Consider the following 20759-nt stretch of genomic DNA (forward strand, 5'->3'; position numbering starts at 1 on the left):
CTTGCACATAGCACTGGTATGGATAGTGTATAGATAATGACATGTGTAACGGTCTGGAAAAACTATCGGAAGTCATTCAAGCTGAATTCTGTAAAACAGATGAAAAAGACGAGACCAAAATTGTGTTTTTCTGCCAATAATATACTTTGACATCTCTGAAAGTGACCTGGGAATAGCGTTATTTAGATTATTTTCTATCCTTGCCTTGGCAGCTTCCTGCAAAGATCACATCATACAAGGAGCGATTTTAAGAGTGAAATTTTCCACAGGTGAAGAGACAGAGCCTGATGTGGAATATGCTGATAATCTAAATAATAATCAGCATTTCCTAATGTAAACTTATAATTCCTTCAAATCTGTCAGTAATGATGTTTATTCATGAGAAGGTTAGCTTATAAATGTAGAGGTGGGCATCTTTCAGTGGAATTGGAATGAAATCTTTAAATGTGTCTTTATTCATTTTCAATTATGGAGGTAACCAGAATTTAAAATGCTAGAACTTTACTTCTGGGAAAGATATATGCAGAAGCATATTACAGTTTAGGAAAACTTATATCAAAAAGAATGTCTAAGAATAGTCTTAGAGTCTAAGAATACTATCAAGCTAAAACGCTCTTAGAAATGCATTAGTATGGCAAAAAAAGAAAAGGTATAAGAGTAGAAGCTGAGGGTTATTTAGTGCTCATTAAAGTGCTTAGTGAAGAGTCAGTCTTTAAATGTAAGTATTTGTGCTTAATGTTCTTACAGTGCAATTCAAGTTTGATTGTTGCTTTGACACGCATGCAGCTGTGGTAGGAATAAACACAGGAGAAAGATAATTAGCTACAAACTTTAACTGGTACAGAAGTGAAAGCCTTTGTGAGCATCAGTAGTAACTCTGAAGTACTGCTCCAGTGTGGAGGTGTGTGGAATTTTATAACCTTCATGAATTTTTAATAGACACTTACCTTGTGCGGTTAAACATTTAAACAGTTAACATTCACCTTTTTAACACTCAAGCACGGCTCTCCAGGCTGGCTGAAGTGAGAGTTGTGGCGGCTTCTGAGGGTTGACATTTCCGATTTGGGAGACATTCAGTCTCACATTTGTCCTGCTGGACTGAAAGGAAAATCTATCAATGCTCTCCCCATTCTGTTCTTTGCATTCAGAAGAATTTCCTTCTTTGTGATGGAATTTTACAGAATTTGCAATGAAGAATTGCGCCACTGGGCTGTAACCTATTCTTTTTCATGTCTCCTGACCTGGCTTGCAAAAATTTCCGCATACAGTTCTGACTGATTCCAAAGCTCATGCACTTCTGTAATTGGTTTTATTGTTGTTTGTTATTACTAACCTATAATCCCCAAAGCACTTTCGAAATGAAGTCTGCAAAAAGCATTATTAGCGTGCACCAGAATCATCCAGGCATATATACACCGAGTACAGTGAACTCTTCGAGGGCTGTAGTTTGAAGGAGCTTGAAGAAGCGACAGTTGTGTTTTAATGTGTTGACCACGGTACCTGGGAAAAGGCTGGAGCTAATTAATGAGACACTTCAAAGTTTGCTGTAGGAGCCCTTTTTCTTTCTCTGAGTTTGTTTATGTGATTAAATCACCCAACTCAAAGCAAACACTCACTCCTGAATGCCTGTCCCTACGAGGCAAAAGGATCACAGCACTTCCATTAGAGGGGATGCTTAATGCTATTCATCTTCTGGAGTGCATCCTCCATGGTGTTACATTGGGTCACATCCAAGTGAGAGCATACCTAAAGCTTACCATATTTATCTGTAAATGAAACTGTTTATCCCTGTAGGTTTCCTCACACACTTTCTCTCTCTCTCTCTCTCTCTCTCTCTCTCTCTCTCTCTGCAAATGCAGAATAATGAGAATGTAGGTGTTTACAGAATAAAAAGAAGAACACTTTATACAAAGTGAGATATATAGAAGTTCTATAGAGCATCATTCTGTATTCCACAGTGCATAGTATTGTAAAGTGCAATGATGAGGTTATGGGATTTTTTTAAGCAGTATTTTTAAGACTTTTTAATTTTTAATTTGTCATTGTTAGTTATCGCCTGTGGACTTATTTATGTAGATTGTGTGAATTCATATTTCTCTAAAAGAGGTGTGTATAACTCTCCAGGCACTCTGAATGCATTTATGAAGCAGAAAGGTCAGGCTACTTCGGATGCTGGTCCAGTCTGGTCACTCAGTGGGAATCAGGGCGATCGGTGGAAACAGACCAAAATCAGCATCCACCCCACCGCCTCCTTTCAGGTAACACACTGACTGATCAGCAGCATGATGTCTCATTTGATTTATAATGCCTAAAATCACTGGGTAAGATTCCTAGGGTACTCATGTGGCAAATTTTCCTTATATAGATTTATCAAATGTACCAGTAGGATTAAACAGATTTTGAAAAGTCATGCATAGACACACATCACAAGTTTAAAACTTTCACATTTGCACATTTAATAGAACATATTCAGTATTGGATCATTTTTTTCTGTGTGATTATTGTCAAAATGTCATTCGGATCATCTTGCTTTTACATTTATGATTATTACAGCAGATCAGTAACTGAAATATTCTGTGATTTTGGTCCTCTGGGGCCGTATTACAGAATCATCCTGACTATCAAACTGTGAAATCCTATCTTATAGATTTATTAACCATGACTGTTTCAGTTAGGATCTCATTTAGGACAATATCTGTTACAGAATAACAATTCTTCACTTTATTATTTTAACTCTGCATAGTAAATGAGGATTGAAGAAGCATACTAACTTGACAACATCCCCTAAAAAAGTGTCCTACTTTGTTCTAAGTTTCTGTTTCTTCTGTTAGCTGTTAATTTTGCCTTTGCATATAGGGCATGTAAAGATGGAGCAAAACAGTGTGTTGTGACTTAATAAAAACATGTTTGATTTTTTCAACCATGGTTCCCATCAGTCTTGAAAATAAATGCTGTTTGGTCTTGTTATTTAATATTTACTCTGGTAGCTGTCTAGCTATAAGAAGTTCATCTTCGTGTTGTATTTTTATGTGTTTATCACAGTGCAAAACCACAAAGTGACTGCTACTGTCATCTTTAAGAAATGGACCAATCATATATTGCTTCATTATATATGATGTCATTTATGCTCAATCCTCTCTTGGTTGCCATTTGTTTATTTGGATACACCTGATTTTAACAGCCATGATTTATTAAAATAAAAAAAAAGAAAAATGATTGTATAACCTGATTTAAAAATACGCAGTAGTTTTCCTTGATCTTTAATCAAATTGTGCCCATTAGTGCAGCTGCAGGCTGTCGCTACTTCAGCAATATCCGCGATCAAGTCACAGTATCCTGCTAGCCTACCAGCCGTCAGAAAAAACAGCACCGTAAAAGCAGTGTTGTTCCCACTGTGTTATCCCACAGAGAGACAGTAAAGCTCAGACTGGCAGCAATGCCAAAGAAAGGCAGGGACAAAAAGCTTTTAGATTCCAGTGAGATGTACTGTATAGTTCTACTGTATTTTCTGCACAAGCGACCGCAGTCGTAATCATTATTTAAAAGTTTGTTTGCCTCTATGGCTTCATAAGCTCTGAGTAACTGTCACTTCTGTTGATATAATAGCTACATTAAAATTGGTTTCATTTGAACATTCATAATTTCAATGTGAACATCATTCTAACAGAGCCTGTGGAAAGGTTTTTACAGACATAGATTGCACAGTAATATCTGGATTTATTTATTTTGCAGGTCATATTTCAAGCCATTTTTCTCGAGTTGGATATCAGATGACTAGTTTATTATTTAACAGTGAAAATGACACTCTTATTTAACACTGAAAATTACACTCAACTGATGTTCATAACATGTCTATACAATGATTAAGAAATGAACAGAATGCAAATGCTTACATCAGTTTGAGTCTTACGATAATATATTCAGAACCACCTGCCCAGGACTCTGGCTAATGTTTGAAGACCAGTAATATGCTGCTTAGCTGCTAGCTTCTATTGATATTGCTTAACCATGATAACGCCTTGGTGACTAGCAGATGAAGGGCCTTCAATCAGCAGTATGGTGATTCGTATGACTTTGGATAAATTCATCTGCAAGCAAATATTTTGACATGTGGTGGAATTCTCTGAGCAAAGACAATGGCTCATGGATTTTTCTCACAGGCATTAAAGTGAAGAAAAAAACATTACACAAATGATTGATGATTACACAAATGTATAATAAAGAAACTTTGATTTACATACAGTACATTTAAACTAGGGATGCATGAAACAGTTTTTTTTTCCAGACTGAGTACTAGTACAGTTTTTTGGTATTCATCAATACTGATACTGTTACTGAAATGGGTAACCTGTTTAGTATTAAGCAATCATGGGCATCATGTATATTTTATTTAGCTCTGTTTATGTTTCTCTGGTTTAAATGGTGCCCATGAAAAACACACACGTGTGTGGTCATGCATTAGGCTACTAGGTTTGTTCTAAGGTAATCAGGTTACTTGTACTGTAGGACGATGCTGTACTTCCTCCTCTTGAGATTTTTTGCAGAGCACAGTTTGCAGTCTGCTTTGATTTGATTTGATGACATCATTAATCATGATATACAGTATGTCCAGATTATTGTCATTTTGTGTCATCTGTTCATTAGCATGAGAACAAGTATCAGATGTTGGCATCGGCGTATATTTTATGAATACCAGTATCAACACATCCCTAATTTAACCCATGTTTTTATTTTATAATGCTGTATCTAATATTAGTTTATGTGGTACATAATTTTGCTGCATCTTGTTTTTGCCTTTACACAGGTGATCTTTGAAGGCATCCGAGGTCCAGGGATCGAGGGGGACATTGCAATTGATGATGTCACTCTAGAAGAGGGGGAGTGTCCTGACCCTCCATCCAATCGTATGTATTAAAGAGGCATTGCTTTAGTAATGGCTCCTAATTACACTAGTGTGTGACTGCTAGAATTAGTTGTACCTGTTGGAGGCCTGTAATTGCACCTTCAGACAAACAAAGAACAAAAAAAATGGAAGGCAAGACAAAGTAATGGTCTGGAATTGATTAAGCTATTGAAAGGGAAATAAGGATTTTGTTCTTCTCAGCATGAACTTTTCTGAAATCCATGAGCAAACAGCCTGGCTAAATGACTTGGCTTTTCTTTTCTAAAAATAAGAAAAAGGTTTTTCCTGAACCAGATAAACCAGAACAGAGTATTTCTATCTTTTTGATCGACGTACTTTGCCTTTGATATACTTTAGGAAATGTTTTCATAAGGAATGTGTCATGAAGATGTCTAAAAATGAGTTTTAGCAGTTCACAACTATGAAATTGTTCAAGAAATATTTGAGTCCTATATTTGATCAAAAGCTAAATCTGTCTGTGTGTTGGCCTCTTCTTTCTACCCCCTTCCTTCTCTTGTCATCAGATATCAGATCGAAGGCTCCGTTCCAAGTGACACATATATGGCCGTTATGCCCCGCCCTGGCTTTCACACTGTTTCAAGGTCTTAGGTGACCACCTCGCTGGGTGGAGACTGGTGGCGCTGTCTGAGGCCGCGATCCCGTACCCTCAATATAATCACCAAAGATTCACATTTTCAGATGACTAAGAGGGAAACAGCACTGTCTCAATATGGATTATCAGACATAAAATCATGAAAAATGGAAAAAAAACGACACAAAAAAGTAATAAGGATTTGATGTATCTACTGAAAATAATCTGCAAACTAATTTGCCGTAAGATGCTCCCAAGGACTTGGATGAGAGCAGCTTACTGATGGAGTAGCATGAGGCAGGGCTCATGTGAAGGGCCCCCACGCAGATCTGAGGACAGTTTGTAAAGCACAAGGACAACTTTGCCAGCTGGCAGTGAAAAAAAAAAACTCATTATAAAGGTGGGGAAATGACGGGTGATGGCAGTCTCCACCAGCTCTTTACTATGAACACCTTTCAGTGTCTCATCCTTCTTGTCCTTCATTGTATATTCAGATCTTATTAGCTTTTTTTCTCCACATCCAGCCCTGACACACACGTGATTTAACCTTCTTTTGGCTTGGTGCTTTAGAACACATATATGAAAAACTATGGCAAAAAAATACTCATATTTGCTTTATATCCCAACCTGGGTAGCGGCCTGTTTTGATTTCCAACACTGTGCTCACATCCCCTAGTGGCAGGCCAGGGGTAGGAGACCAGGCCAGAGGAGCTAATGAGAGCCTGATGAAGGAGGGCAGAAGAGAGAGAAGAGAAGACGTGCAGAAGCCTGAGGTGGAAGGCCATGAAAGAATGCAAGAACAGGTTAAGAAAATGCTCCTCTTTTCTCTTTGGCAAGAACATTAACAACTTTGGAGCCACTTTTTGCCATGAAATACAAAGTGCCTTCAGATTATGAGCAGAATTGCGAGCCTGGGCGTTAACACCAAACACGTAACGTCAATATTTCTAGCGTCACCGTTGGGCTATTTTGTATGATTATTTTGCTCCTTCAAGTGCTGATTTGAATGGCGGTGGAGGTGGAAGATGTCCTGGTGAAGGTTCCAGAAGTCAGCACAAAGACCTGCCTGTAATTTGCAGATTTAGCAAAGTTCCAAACTAAACACAGGTAACTATGTTCTCTCCCATAAGAGCAGAAACGTCTTTGACTGCACTCAGTGTCACATAGCCGTTGTGCTGTCTTCAGAACTGGCAGGTTACTGCGCTGTTGGTTGGAAAGGTACAAGGAGACATAGTCAGCCTGCCATGTCATTGCTTTACACGGACTCTCATCAAGTGGGCCTTAGAACAGTAAGAGATAAACACAACACCATGGAGGTGAAAGCAGGTGGCAGAGCCTGCACAGGATAAGGCCTACTATCCCTACCCACACCTCTGCCATTTATATTGAACAGTGTGCATTCTGAAAGAAAAAAAAGCTGATATTAATAATAAAATATTTTATTACACTAGCGAGAATGTTTCTCTGATTTTACACAAACTGTGAAAATAAACTGTGGAAGAAATTTACCTGAAAGTAACCATAACCAGCTGGTTTTTAAAAACATATTCTAAAAAAAAGAAAGAAAGAAGGAAAGAAAGAAAGAAAGAAAGAAAAGAACATTTACGTATATTGTTGGTTATGAATAATGTTTTGAGGAGCTGTGTCTTGTTTCTTATTTTTATGTTCAAGCTGTTATGACTTTTAGCTTTCTTTAATTCTTGTTGTCTCCCTTGCATTGCTGAAATATCAAAATGGTTGGAAACATATTGAATAAGTTGGTTTGGTAAATGTAAACAAACCTGTATATGTAAAGAAGCTCTGTTAATCACGGTTTATATGAAATGTTTATGTATGAATACAGGAAGCACAATATTTAAGGTTCCACATTAAAAAGGCAGTTTTAATTCATGTATGTGACTTTCTATTTGCAAAGCCAAGAATATGAAATTTGGGGATGTAATTTTCTATTTGAATTAACTCTTGTCTTACCAGAAGAACCCTTTTTATTAAAACATTCAAAATATTAGTAGTATTTGGTCATCAGTATGTCTTGAAAGAGGCCTGTTCTAAACCTTCCATCTTGGCTTTCATCTTCCATCATAACCGAGGGAGAATTTGAATGCAGAAAAGTACGGGACAAAAGGTACTGATATCATTTGAGACCTTCATAGTCTTGGTTTTGTCAATGTAGGTCACATGTATGTCCTGGTATATGCAGTGTAAAATAGGTGTGCTAGGAACCAGATACAATACATGTTGACGACGTGACCAAACCAGAGCACAATGACTGACAGTCATTACAGGACATATGAATACTGCTTTCATTTACGTTTATAGAATTCGGCAGATGCCCTTATCCAGAGCAACTTACAGAAGTGCTCTGTAGTCTCCATCAAAATAAATATCCTCATGAAAGTACAAAGAGGTCAGGGTCTAAGAATACTATTAAGCTAAAACCACTTAGCTGATGGCCTATGCAGGCCGTTTTAGAGCTCAGGTCAATTTGTAGTGCAATTCCAAGCTTTTTTTTTAGCATCAGATAACAACAATTAAAATGTAGAAGCACCTAACTGACAAAATTACACCCAAATAACTTAAACCATAACATTAAAGGCAATAACTTGTACTTGGCTTGTTATAATAGGACAACACAAATTTGCCAACACATATTACAAATACAAATAATAAACAGTTTGTTAACTTACAGATAGATTGAAATTAATTTATTAATTGGTCTTAACTCATTATTATCAAATAATGCTCTTACCTCTCATTATTTCAGCAGTGTCTTTGCAACACGTACCTCCTCTGCTCATTTTATTAACTCTATCACAGTTAACAGCATTCCTACATGGCCTTTCCTTTACATAATCCATACACACGTTGAATAATTCAAGAGTTTAATAATGTCTGCTACCTATTCGTTATTGTGTTTGATGTATATATGTGTACAAATAAATGTAAAAATAACAAATGTTTTCATGTTATGAAAAAAAGTCCACTTGTTACCAATTTCAAAATTCATAGAGGAAAAAGAAATGTTAAGGGCCATTTCAGTCTCATCAAGTGTTAAAGCCAGAGCATATGGAAGAAGGAGCTAGCCAAGATATGGATTAGTTATTTCTTGTAAAACCCCAGTCTCAAATCTGAGCCAAGACAGTAGTCCAGAAACCTGTTACCTCAATGTTGCTTGCACAATCCCATTTAAAAACACTTTAGACTCTGTTCCAAATTAGCAGATGAGCTTTATAATTATGTTTGATGCACATAGTAACTACATCAGCTATTTGGCATCACATCAAAATTTAAATGTTTTTAAGGTTCTTAAGGTTTGCTCTTTTCATATATAAATTATAGCTATTTAGATAATATCAGAAATGTTTTAGTTACCTTTCACTTAAAGATTAATCTCTCAGCTCAGATAAAATAACATTACAACGCTTCATAAAGTAGCTTGTTTTTCCCCTAAACACCTGGCGATAAAACACTGTGTGTATCTCATTACTTCACCTAAGGATAAGATGTTTTAATAGCTTATAATATCTGCCATTAACAGAAGGGCTTTTAAAATAATAATATTTAAATTCTGTGGCTCACTTCTAGGCAAACGATGCTAATTCACAGCTATTATTGATAGTATGACCTGGTCCTCTATTTGTGTACTCTCCCTGAACATATTACAAACGACTAAATGAAAAGTTTTAGAGTGTATTGACTCTAGGTCAGCTTCCTGTACTGACATACCATCATTGTACTCTGCTTTGTGCTCTGTTTAGGCTTCCTTTCACTGTATTTCTTTGAATTTATCACTGATTCTTTGTGCCATCCCTACAACTAATGATAAAACAATAATAAAAAAAAGCAGGTATTTTACATCTGCGTTTGAAAAATGTTCTTTCACAGAAAATGTTTTTGTTTGTACTGAAGACTCGTGTAGATGCATCTCAGAAGTTTATACATGTGTGTGTTCCTGTTGTCGATGCTGTTTATAAAGGTAACATTTTAGTGTAGTGGGTCAGAATCAGGCATTAATTCATAAGTCATAAGTGTGCATTTAAGTAGTGCATTCAGCAGTTACTTGGCAACAGCTTATTAGTGTTTTGTTTAATGACCTTATTTTCCTCTCCTAAATTGTAGTAGCTAGTGCTTATCCTTAATAACTGTTGTTTCTGGAAATGGGCAGGCTAATTCATGAAATGAAACCCGAGACAAATCTAAGTAATAAAACACTTCGGGATGGGCAGAGAACACCAGAAGTCAATTATTTTCTTATAACAGCACATCCAGTCTTGTTTTATTACTTACACATGTCTTGACACTGTGGGGTTTGTTATAATAGCAGAGGGAAGTTACCACCCAGAGGTTGATTATGTTCCAGTAACAGCATATCCTGATGTGTGTTATTCCTCTCACACTACAGTAATTTGCCAGTGTTGTTGTATAAAGAAAGATAATACCTTATAAATGACCAGTCATATTTGGATGTGTTTAGTACAAAGCTTTATTTTACAGTGCAACATGCTTGGTATTTAATGTACATGTGTGTCAGGTATAAAAGAGTCTAAGTACCAAGATAGTTGAATTCAGTTATACAAAAAAAAAAAAAAAAACATTTTGTGCTTTGTTTGTGCTTTAACGTATTTGGATAGATTTAATTTTCATAGGGGTATGTCTCAAACAAGGAAAACTATGAGTTGTATTAAGGGTCATATACATTCCCAGAATTAAGGATAACAAGATAACAATATAAGGTAAGAATATGAGAATGCTAAATTAAACACAATAAGCTGCTATTGTTGCCAAATATCTGCTTTATTTACTACTTATATGAAAACTATTAAGTCATGTCTAATATATGAATCCCTATAAGTCAGTGTAACACTGCTCCATGTCTGTGCTTACCTGCTTAACACCAGAGACCAGATCATATTCTGTTTAGGTTACTGAACCTTTTTTGTCCTAGTGACTGTTTTTCAGGAAAAAAAAACTACTTTGCTACAGACTCTTTTATTCTCGTCTGTGTGGTGATGAACTGCAAGTCCCTGTGGCTCAGTGGTATTTGTTCCATAGCTCCATCTTTTCACAGATATGCACCATGTGTGTTCAGGTGAGAAACAGCCCATATATTGGGTGCTGCTGGTGTTATATGGACTCATGCTGGTGAGACACTGAAGTGCTAATGGTTTATGGCAAATATCAGGTCTCATTGGAGGAAAAAGGATGCATCTTGGGGTTTCTGTAGAGTGTTGCATTATGTTTGCGTAAAAGCTGTGAGATTAGATCTTTAATACTGTATAGACATTTTGCAACTGCAGTTTAAGTCTGTGTGAAAAGATTACAAAAGAAAATCCAGAATGAATTTATGCCTTGCTCTGCTGTCACATGATTGGCTGGTTGAATAATTGCATGATTGAGCAGGGGTGCCAGGTATACAATACCTGGCCAAAAGTATGTGGATACCTGACCCTAACACTCATATGTGCTTGCTGAACATCCCATTCCAGCTTTAGTCCCGCTTTGCTGTTAGAATAACCTCCACTCTTCTGGGAAGGCTTTCCACTAGATTTTGGAGCGTGAATGTGGGGATTTGCTCATTCAGCCACAAGAGCGATAGTGAGGTTAGGCACTGATGTTGGATGAGGAGGCCTGGGATGCATTCGGTGTTCCACTTCATCCCAAAGGTGTTAGGTTGAAGTCAGTGCTCTGTGCAGGCCACTCGAGTTATTCCACACAAACATTACCTAACCATGTCTTCATGAACCTCGCTTTGTGTACAGTCATGCTGGAGCAGGTTTGGGCCTCTTAGTTCCAGTGAAGGGAAATTGTACAGCATACAAAGATATACTATACAGTTATGTGCAATTATGTGTGTGTCTATCTATCTATCTATCTATCTCTCTCTCTCTCTCTCTCTCTCTCTCTCTCTCTATATATATATATATATATATATATATATACATATATATATATATATATATATATATATATATATATATATATATATGTATACACACACATACATACATGGTGTATATATATATATATATATATATATATATATGTAGAGAGAGAGAGAGAGAGAGAGAGAAAGATAGTTGTTTGCTGCAAAGCCTCAAGATACCATGAAACCATGGAATTTTTTTGTATGTTTGTTTCATAGGATGTAGGTCTGTCCTCTTTCTGCCTCCAGGCACCTTGAGGTGTGTATGCCTATGTAAATTTAAAGTTCATTTGCATTTTAATTAATTTTAATAATCACTATGAGACACTAAAAATCTGTGCAGGTAAGAATGAAAATATAGAGGCTACTAGTACTTTTTCATCTCTATTTTGGAACACTGTTATAAAATCACAAAACCCAGTATTTCCAGGCTTACAGGCAATATTGCATTTTTTATTGTGCGAGATTTTTGTATATCTATGTACATTTTGTGCAAGATATTAAATCCGACAGAGATCATTTGTTCTTACATCCAAGGACTACAGCACAATCAAATCTATTTGCCTTTCTTGGTTAGGTTTGTACACAATGTGAGTAGTTATCAGTTATCCCGCTGATAACTACTCTATTTAAACTTTACTTTAAAGTCTCTCACTCTCTCAGGCACCTCTTCTCACCCTTCTCTCTTATCTCTCTCAATTCTTGTTTAAGCTGATCTAATACTGACCTCTAGTTCCCCATTAAAATGCACTTCTGGTAGCCCATCCAGTGTACAATGCCATTTTATATTGCATTTTGTCCCCCTTTTTTGGTGATGGTGTTCCGTTTACATGGCAGCTCCTGTTTCCTAAACACATGGGAAAATGTCAATGAATGCTAATGCATCGCAATGCCCCTCTGAACAGCGTGCACTGTCAATCAAGGCTAATCCATATACCATGCAAAATGTCTGTCAAAGGCCCACAGACAATTGTCACAAATAATGGATCTGGAATCATTTGTGCCCAGAATCCACCAAGCAATTTTCAAGATAATAGGTATGCATAGCTACACATTACGATTGATCGTACGTGTTACAGCCAGAGCAAATTCAGTGTCACAATAAAGAAAGGCAACATTTTTTGTCCTCCTTCAATAATAAATAAGCAATTTTCTATGCAGATACATGGAAAATACAGTTCTCATATGTATCATATCAGTAAATCAACAAATCCTTGCTGGTCACTTGTACCTTCAACTCATGATGAACAGCAGCTCATCAGAGGACCATCAGAAGAGCACTTACATGCCACCCTATTGCTATGTGAGTGCTATTACATCTGTGTGGTAGCAGAGCAGGGAATTTGCCTAATGACAGGCTTCTGGCTGGTGAGCGAACTGATGATCATGTTATCTGTGTTAATTTAGATTAAATGTAAGAGGATTTTCTTTTAGTGTTTCAGAATTTTTCATGATTGTATATTGATGAATTGAAATAAAATCAGATTGCATAAAATTTTTTTCAATAGACGGATTTTTGTGCAGATTTGAAAATCTGCTGTTATGCTTCGTCTCACAGAATGGAATGCCGTTTGGAAGATACTAAATGTGTGAGCAACAGGTAGGACTTATGAGAGTACCATGGGTCCATCTTCATTTCACCCAAGTTTAGTCCAGGGCTAATGCATTGGAAAACTCCAGGACTGGGCTGATGCTGGGGACCGGGGCTGATGCTCAGGATAACTCAGGGCCTGGGGCTGATGCTTGGTAAATCTCACTGGCTGGAGCTGATGCCAGGGAAATAGTGGGAACTGGAGCTGGTGCTGGGGAAAACTCAGGGGCAGGGAATGATTCCAGGAAATTCCTGGAGTCTGGGGGTTCCTGCTGGGGAAAACTCAGGGACTGGGGCTGAGGGATCTGGGCTGATGCTCAGGATAACTCAGGGACAGGGAATGATTCCAGGAAATTCCTGGAGTCTGGGGGTTCCTGCTGGGAAAAACTCAGGGACTGGGACTGAGGGACCTGGGCTGATGCTGGGGAAAACTCATGGACAGAGCTAGACATTCAGAAACCTCTTCAGAAGTAGGAAAAGAAGCAAAGACTCGCTCAGAACCAGAAACATTAAAATTATTTGCCTTTATAACAGAAACTGGTTTTTACAGTGCTCGTAACAGTAATAGTGACATCATTCAGAGTTAGGAGCAGAAGCTGGCAGAGGCGGAGGCACTGCAGGTTATTAGGTGTGTTGCCGAAGCTATCAGAAGAAGAAAATGTGCTTTTAGTGTTAACAATATAAAAAGAGACACTAGTGATCATGCTAGAGTTGTCATGGCCATAACCATGAGTGTCAACAAGGTGTGACACCCAGGACTCCTAGATGGAGAAAACCCTCAAGGGGACTGCAAAAAAACCAGTTTACATTCTCAAGAGGTGGAAAGGGGGTACACAGTGTGTTCATTTACCCTGCGCCTAGAAAGTCCATAGCTAGTGGGGTCAGAGCTTTGCAGCACCACATCTGAAGTAAGCATGTCAAGGCCGTCAGGAGACTCAGCTGGATCCTGTTTCTAGAGTGACCCTACCTAAGTTATGTACTAAAATGACATGTCTCTGAGTCATACAGCTCCATGGTGTGCCTGAAAGAGATCAGAAATGCCTGATGGTCCTTGGACTCTAGGTTTTGTGAGATTACCCTCCTCTTGGCCTCTACTTGCTGAGATGATTTGAGCAAACAGAAGGGACATTGACACAGCCACTGTCTGGCACACTGAGTTTTTTTTTTTTTTTCGTGTTTTGACATTTAGAATTCTGCTCACTCACAATCTCTCCCAGTTTGCCATGATATCAGGATGAAGAAATTCTTTAAAAAGGGTCCTCTTACCAGATGTACTGGTACAGTGACCACTGGAGAAGATGGAGCAAATAAGTATTCGGACGTTAATCGTTTCTGTATTTATTATACTTCCAATACTTATATCTACTTCAAATTTCACATGTACACAGTGCACACAGTGTCTTTTGACTGTATTTGAGTGTATTTATAAATATGAACAAAAAGTATGTGTTCATAAGCTTAAACAAAGATATGTTTAAAAACCCAAAGTTGATAGGGAAAAAAGGATTTAGACACTACAAATCAACAACATTAGTACTTTGTTGCAAAACCGTTGTTGGCAATTACAGCTTCAAGCCATCTACGGTTAGAAGTAATTAGATTTTTACAGCAATGTGGTTCAGTTCTGGCCCATTCCTCTTGGCAAATTGTTTCCCATTACCCAAGATTATGAGGGTCCTTCTGATGGACTCGCAATTCTAAAATCCTCTAAAAAATAAAGTTGGGACATTGGCTAGGTCAGACAAACACACTGACCTTATTTTTAGAAAGCAATCTTGAGTTATTTTTACACTGTTTTGGGGTCTTTCTCTTATTGAAATGTCTATCTTTTCCCCAGATTCTCTAATATGTCCCAATACGTCACTCCATTCATGTTTCCTTCACTGAAGTGTAATGCCCCAGTACCGTTAGCAGAGAAGCAGCCCCATCTCACTTCCATATTTCACCATGGGTATGGTGTTCTTGGGCTCATATGTGTAACCCTTCTTTCTCCACAAATAATGAGCTGAATTGTAGAGGTCTATTTTTGTTTCATCTTTTGTTCCAAAAGAGTTCTGATTTGTCTAAGTGCTCTTTTGCAAATTTTGGATGTGCATCTCTGTACGTCTGTTTTGCATCGGAACGAAGATGTTTTTGGTGCAGTTCACTGTTTCTTTTTTCTTTTTTTCTCTTTCATTGTTTTCTGTGCAATTTTTGTTCCTGCTGCTTTCAGGTCATCCTGCAACTCTTTTCAAATGACTGCTGGCTTCTCTCTACCTGAGAGTGAGTTGTGAAATCTTACATGTCGTACCTGTCCGTGAATGATTAGCTGAGTTTCCATGAACTTTCCACCTGCATATTATCGAGCCACTTGTACTGACAGGGATGTTTAAGGTTTTTGCTATGACTCGCTAACTATTTCCATTCAAGTGTCTTTTAATAGTGTTGTCCCTGATAACATTTGGAAGCTCCTTCATCTTCACCATGATTGCATGAAATCTTTCCAACCAATGACAATTTCTTTTATAATGACACCAGGTGCAAACATTTTTTGCAGCATTCATATATAGAACTTGATTTTAGTGTCCAAATATGTTTTTCCCTATTTTTTTTTAACAACATCATTGGTTATGTTTAAGAATACATACAAAGTCATGTGTGTAAATTTGTGGATATATGCACTGGAGGTATATTAATAAGAAAAACAAGAGTGTACAAATGATTATTTCCTCTCACTATACTTCGTTTAGTCAGGATCTTTATTATAATAAAGAAGAATGGGCAGTGAATGTTGCACTGAAATTACTGTTAGGGAAAATTGTTTGAGATGAAGTTTTATGTAACAGCTACTCAAGATGCAAGATAGTACAGAGAATATATTTACAGAATTTGTTTCTAATACTTAAGTCATGTGACATACAGTAGGTTTTTGTCGTTATAAATATTTCCAGGCTGAGCTACAAAGTCAGTATTCATGGCATTCTAACATAGTCGCACTGAATCCCCAAGAAAACTCTCCACACTTTTCCTTTTCTCCTTTTATTGTCATTGTTGTCTTTGTAAACTAGAGATGAGCATTTTTCAAACTGATACATCTATATAAAACATCAAAAATAAGCTCAACAAACAGAAAGCTGTGTGTGTGTGTGTGTGTGTGTGAGGGGGACGTGTCGGTTACTCTGTGTTGTGCTGTACTTTGTATTATACAGTTGTGTAGCTTGCTTTCCACTCTTGAGCATTTAACAAAGCAAAACCTGAGCATTTCGGAGTTAACACACAATTGTATCACAGGCGCTCACTGTCTACGCAGTCAAACTGAAAACTCCTTTCAGCAGAAAATTTTGTCATGTATCTGGGCCGTTCACCCACTGGTTGCTCATTAGTGTCCATTGTTGGAGGTTTAGTCTGCATGTGAAATGAGCTTTAACTCACTGGGCAGAATTGACCAGTTATGCTGGGTGGAGCTAAATAGATCACTGAGCCCAGTGTTGCTGTGAATACACTCTGCAGAGTGCCAGTATTTTGTGAAACTAATGTTTTTGTTGATATGCTTTAAGTAAAACCACAATAAAGGCAAAAAAAAGTGAGTCTCATGGGTAAACTGTGAAACTTGACAGGTATGACTATTTACACCTGACATCTGTTGTAAAAAAAAGTCTTTATAAATGTTTAATTAGGTTGATGTCAGTTCTTATAAAGGGCTTATGTAGGTATCATGAAAGTTATAAATATTACCCTTAAATAAAGTTACCTGAACTAGTAGGGAACAGGTGAGAGACATGAGTAACACAGTGAGTGGATCGTAATAATAGTAAAAATGTGTGAGTTGCATGAAAATGTTAAACTTGAAGTAATTGAAACAATATTATAAAAAAAATCTAATTTTAGTCAGAAAATCACAATTTCTGAAATAGATTTTAAGAATCATTACATCACAAGCTCACGAGTTGCTGTAGGTTCTGCACAGGCGAGTGTGCTACCAGTAGAGAATTTCTTCAAAGCATATGGTTCTTGGCACTGAGTGAGTTATAAGAAGTCATTTCTGAGAAGGATTGCTTAATACAGGCTACAATGTGAATGCAAACAATAGCACAAAGCTGGCATGCAGGTGGCACCACTGAGAGCAGTAACTTGTCTGCATGCCAGTCTTCTCTGATGTTAGCCAGCTTTGCTCTCACGGTATGTGTATGTGCCTCAGGATTTATGCAGAACCCTGTGGTGCCACAACACTCTTGGTAATGGCATGACAGGAAATTACAAGCAGTGGCAGGCTGAGCTGATACATTTCGGTGCTTTACCTCTGCTTAATAGTTATTGTGCCTTTTGCAGCCCCCAGACAGCTGGTGATAGACTCATCCCAAACTGAAAGAGGAAGTCAATTTTTTGCAGCAGAAACTTGATAAGAACAAAAAAGGCTATAGGATGACTACAGGGTGATATCTCTTGTCCAATTACATGGACAGGCAAAAAGCAGTGCCTACATTTTGGATTATAAAAATGGTTTACTGCTATGCTTGACACTCATTCAAGATCTCTCAAAATATGTAGAAGCATATACATTATGTTTTTTTGCAATCATAATACTGTATGTGGAACATATTTGTGATTGATTAATGTTTTTTACGAAAAGTTAATTAACGTGATCTAATGAAGAACTTGTTCATATGAATGTTACGATCAAGAGAAATAGGCAATAATTAAAAGGCATCTGTAACTTTTGAAAGGACCATCATCTTTGCATTCCTGCACATGTGCAATCACAAATAAAATGCACATGAATAATGAGCTTTAGACTAAATTTAAAATAACAATTCACAATTGTTGTGACAGCAGAAACAGTTCACTCATATACATGTCTGCTTTTTATATTTTTTATTTGTATAGGACTACAAAGACAAATTGTCAAATGGCCTCCAGTTCTCCAGTCTCATTTTGAAAAAGAACAGTACAAGAAGTGTAATAACACCATAAATTGTATTTGGCCTTAAGTGTGTTATTTTTGTCTGTTAAAAATGACCAATAGAGGAAAAGAAACAGTAGGGGAAATTACTCTTAAACACAATGTTACTACACTGCTGGAAGTGTAAGCCACCCTGGAAATCCTGTAATAGTGATTCCAAGTCAAAGCTGTCAGGTTGGATTTGAAGCAAATTTTACAGTCTTGTACATCACAGTGATGTGCATACACACACACACATGTCATAATGCCAAAACCTTAGGCATTATGAGGCATTATAAATAGATGCAAACAAGAGGCATTATAAATAGAGGTTAAACATACACACTCTTTGCAGGGTCACTGCCCATAAAACAAACAAAAAAAAACCTAGAACTTTAGATGTTCGGAATGAAAAGATTTTGTGTCATTTAGCCCTTCGAGCAAAAGACCAAAACAAACATTACATTTAAAAAATAAATACAACTTGCTTGAAATAACATATTTTTACAAGAGTTCCACACTCCGAAAAAGTTATGTATGGCTGCTTTAAAACGAGCTATCTTAAGCCTTTCCATAAACCTCTTCTTACAGTTTCTGGGATCTTTCCTGTTTCACTTTTATTGAAATTAACATCACAATCAAAGGATGTTGTTTAAAGCAAACAGTAAATTATTAGGTTTTTTTTTAGATATTAGTTTGGTATAAGCAGATCTCCTAAAGGCTAGGAACACTGGTTCATTTGTATAAACATGTTATCTTACTTCAATGTTATAACAGTGAAAGCGGGAAAAAGACAACAGAGAGCACTCTTTTTCCCCCATGGACATCAATGTCAAAATAGATTAAAAACCTAGCATGCACGATCTAATGTGAAAAACCCCTCAAGCTTAGAATATTTAGTTTTTTTCAGGGGCTCTGTATTATTCTTGAGGCCACAGAGCTTTATCAGTGTGAGCTTGATGGCAGTCATATGAAGAATATTCCTTTGTCAGCTGTATGACAAATGATGCTGGTCTTCTGTTCTGCTTCATGGCTCCTGGCTTTTCCAATAATTTCAGCAGTCCTGAATCTTCCTCCTGAATCTAGCCACAAGCAGAACAGTGTTTGTGTTGTAAAAAGTTCATATACATTCATTCATTCCTGTAAATGGTTTAATGTGTATGATATCCTCTATAATCAGCGGTTCTTAAAGTGCGGTCCGGGGACCACCAGGGGTCTGTGAAGCATAGACAGTCAGTCTGTGTTTTTATTATTATTATTTTGTTACAGTGGTGGAAATCACATCCCACCATTACCAAAGTTGTCATATTTATTAGGTCCTTATAGTTATTAGCCTCTTTGACAGGTCACTGGAATTCAGTGGGTTTAATTTAAACCTCAATAACTCAAAAAGGCCCATAAATAATATCATCTTGGATCTTTTATTTTCTGTTGATGATCCAAAATATTGTTGTATAAATTTGAGCCTAATATTTGATTAGTTGGATAAAATTCGTAAAATAAATGAGCTGATTGAATCTATGGAATTGATTTGTAGGTAAATGGATCCCTGGCTGCAAGTTTGAGAAGTTTTGCTTTATATTATCAGTGGCACATTTCTTCCTCCTGCTTAGATTTCTTAGATGCACTTGCATCAAGTTACTCATTTTTTCAATCATGCGATTTTGTCCAGCAGTTTCACCATCTCTGTTTATTTTATATACAGTCTTGCTCTCGCCTGTTGTGTTGGACTCTTATGGTATGTCCTCCAACTGTTGGACAAGTTTACAGTACAGCTGGAAAATTTCACTTCTGAATGTGATGATTGTGGATCATCTGGGGATAAGGCAAGGTATGCTTCTGCCTGTGGCATTTGTATTCTTACCATAAGGTTGTTTTCACTCTCATGTGAAAACCGATGTATAATTCACGAAGCAACATCATGGCCGTGAGAGGAATACATCTCAAAACACAACCAAAATGGGTCTGATTTTGGAGAAATAGTGTCATGAAAGTTGAAATTGCACATCTCAGTTTGTATATTCTCTCACATGCTGGGCACTGATACTGCATGTAATGCATGTATTTCAAAAGTGTTTGACAGCGTCACTCCCACAGAAACAAAAAAAAAAAAAAGACAGAATGCATAAAAACACGCTGATTAAACTCATGGATGAAAACAAGCTTTTTCTAGATCACTCATACTGCATGCTTGAACTACCTACTGTGTTGTCAAAATAAGATTACATTTTACAATATGGCCACATATTTTCAAGCATATAAGAAGTGAGTGATCAACAAAGAAGGGTGCTTAGAAACCGTGAATATTATTTCTTCACCACAGGAGTGAGGCCTTACACTATCAAGCAGGACAAGATCAGTAAATAGAGATAACGAACTTCTGTGTGAGTCTCCTGACAACTGCTTTATATAATGAGTGAATGTCCTTTACATTCTTTAATTGTAAATCTTTAATTGCATGCAAAACACTATTGTGATTCAGGGCAGTTATACTGAGGCTATATGGATATACTGAGGTCAGGAGCTCCCACAGCTAATCGATTAAAGAAGAGTATAATTACAAACACATTCTCTGATCCAATCACCAAAGACATTTCTTAAAGGGTCAAAAGGCAAAACAAAACACAAGGAGCATTACATCTGCGTTCAACTACTTGCACAGGTTTTCAGACATCCATAAAGTGTTTTTACACACAAAACCTAGGACATTATCAGCATACCTTTACCTGTAATGATCTGTGTTTACATGATTTGTTACTTTCAGCCTTTAAATGGTAGTTAATCCATGATTCATGCATTTATTGATTCCCATTACATTAGATATGTAAAAAA

At 37.1% G+C, this 20759-nt stretch overlaps 1 protein-coding gene across 1 annotated transcript in view; it reads left to right on the forward strand.

Moving 5' to 3' along the window:
• LOC113532330 (MAM domain-containing glycosylphosphatidylinositol anchor protein 2) overlaps nt 1-9352 on the forward strand; it is a 181702-nt gene extending 172350 nt beyond the window's left edge. The window contains exons 15-17 of the mRNA XM_026923674.3: nt 2125-2258; nt 4805-4904; nt 5428-9352. Coding sequence (XP_026779475.2) covers nt 2125-2258; nt 4805-4904; nt 5428-5516 — 323 coding nt within the window. The 3' untranslated portion in view covers nt 5517-9352. The remainder of the gene's footprint in view (nt 1-2124; nt 2259-4804; nt 4905-5427) is intronic.
• The last annotated feature ends 11407 nt before the right edge of the window (nt 9353-20759 follow it).

This window comes from Pangasianodon hypophthalmus, chromosome 19, assembly GCF_027358585.1.
Source record: "Pangasianodon hypophthalmus isolate fPanHyp1 chromosome 19, fPanHyp1.pri, whole genome shotgun sequence".
Taxonomy (NCBI): Eukaryota; Metazoa; Chordata; class Actinopteri; order Siluriformes; family Pangasiidae; genus Pangasianodon; species Pangasianodon hypophthalmus.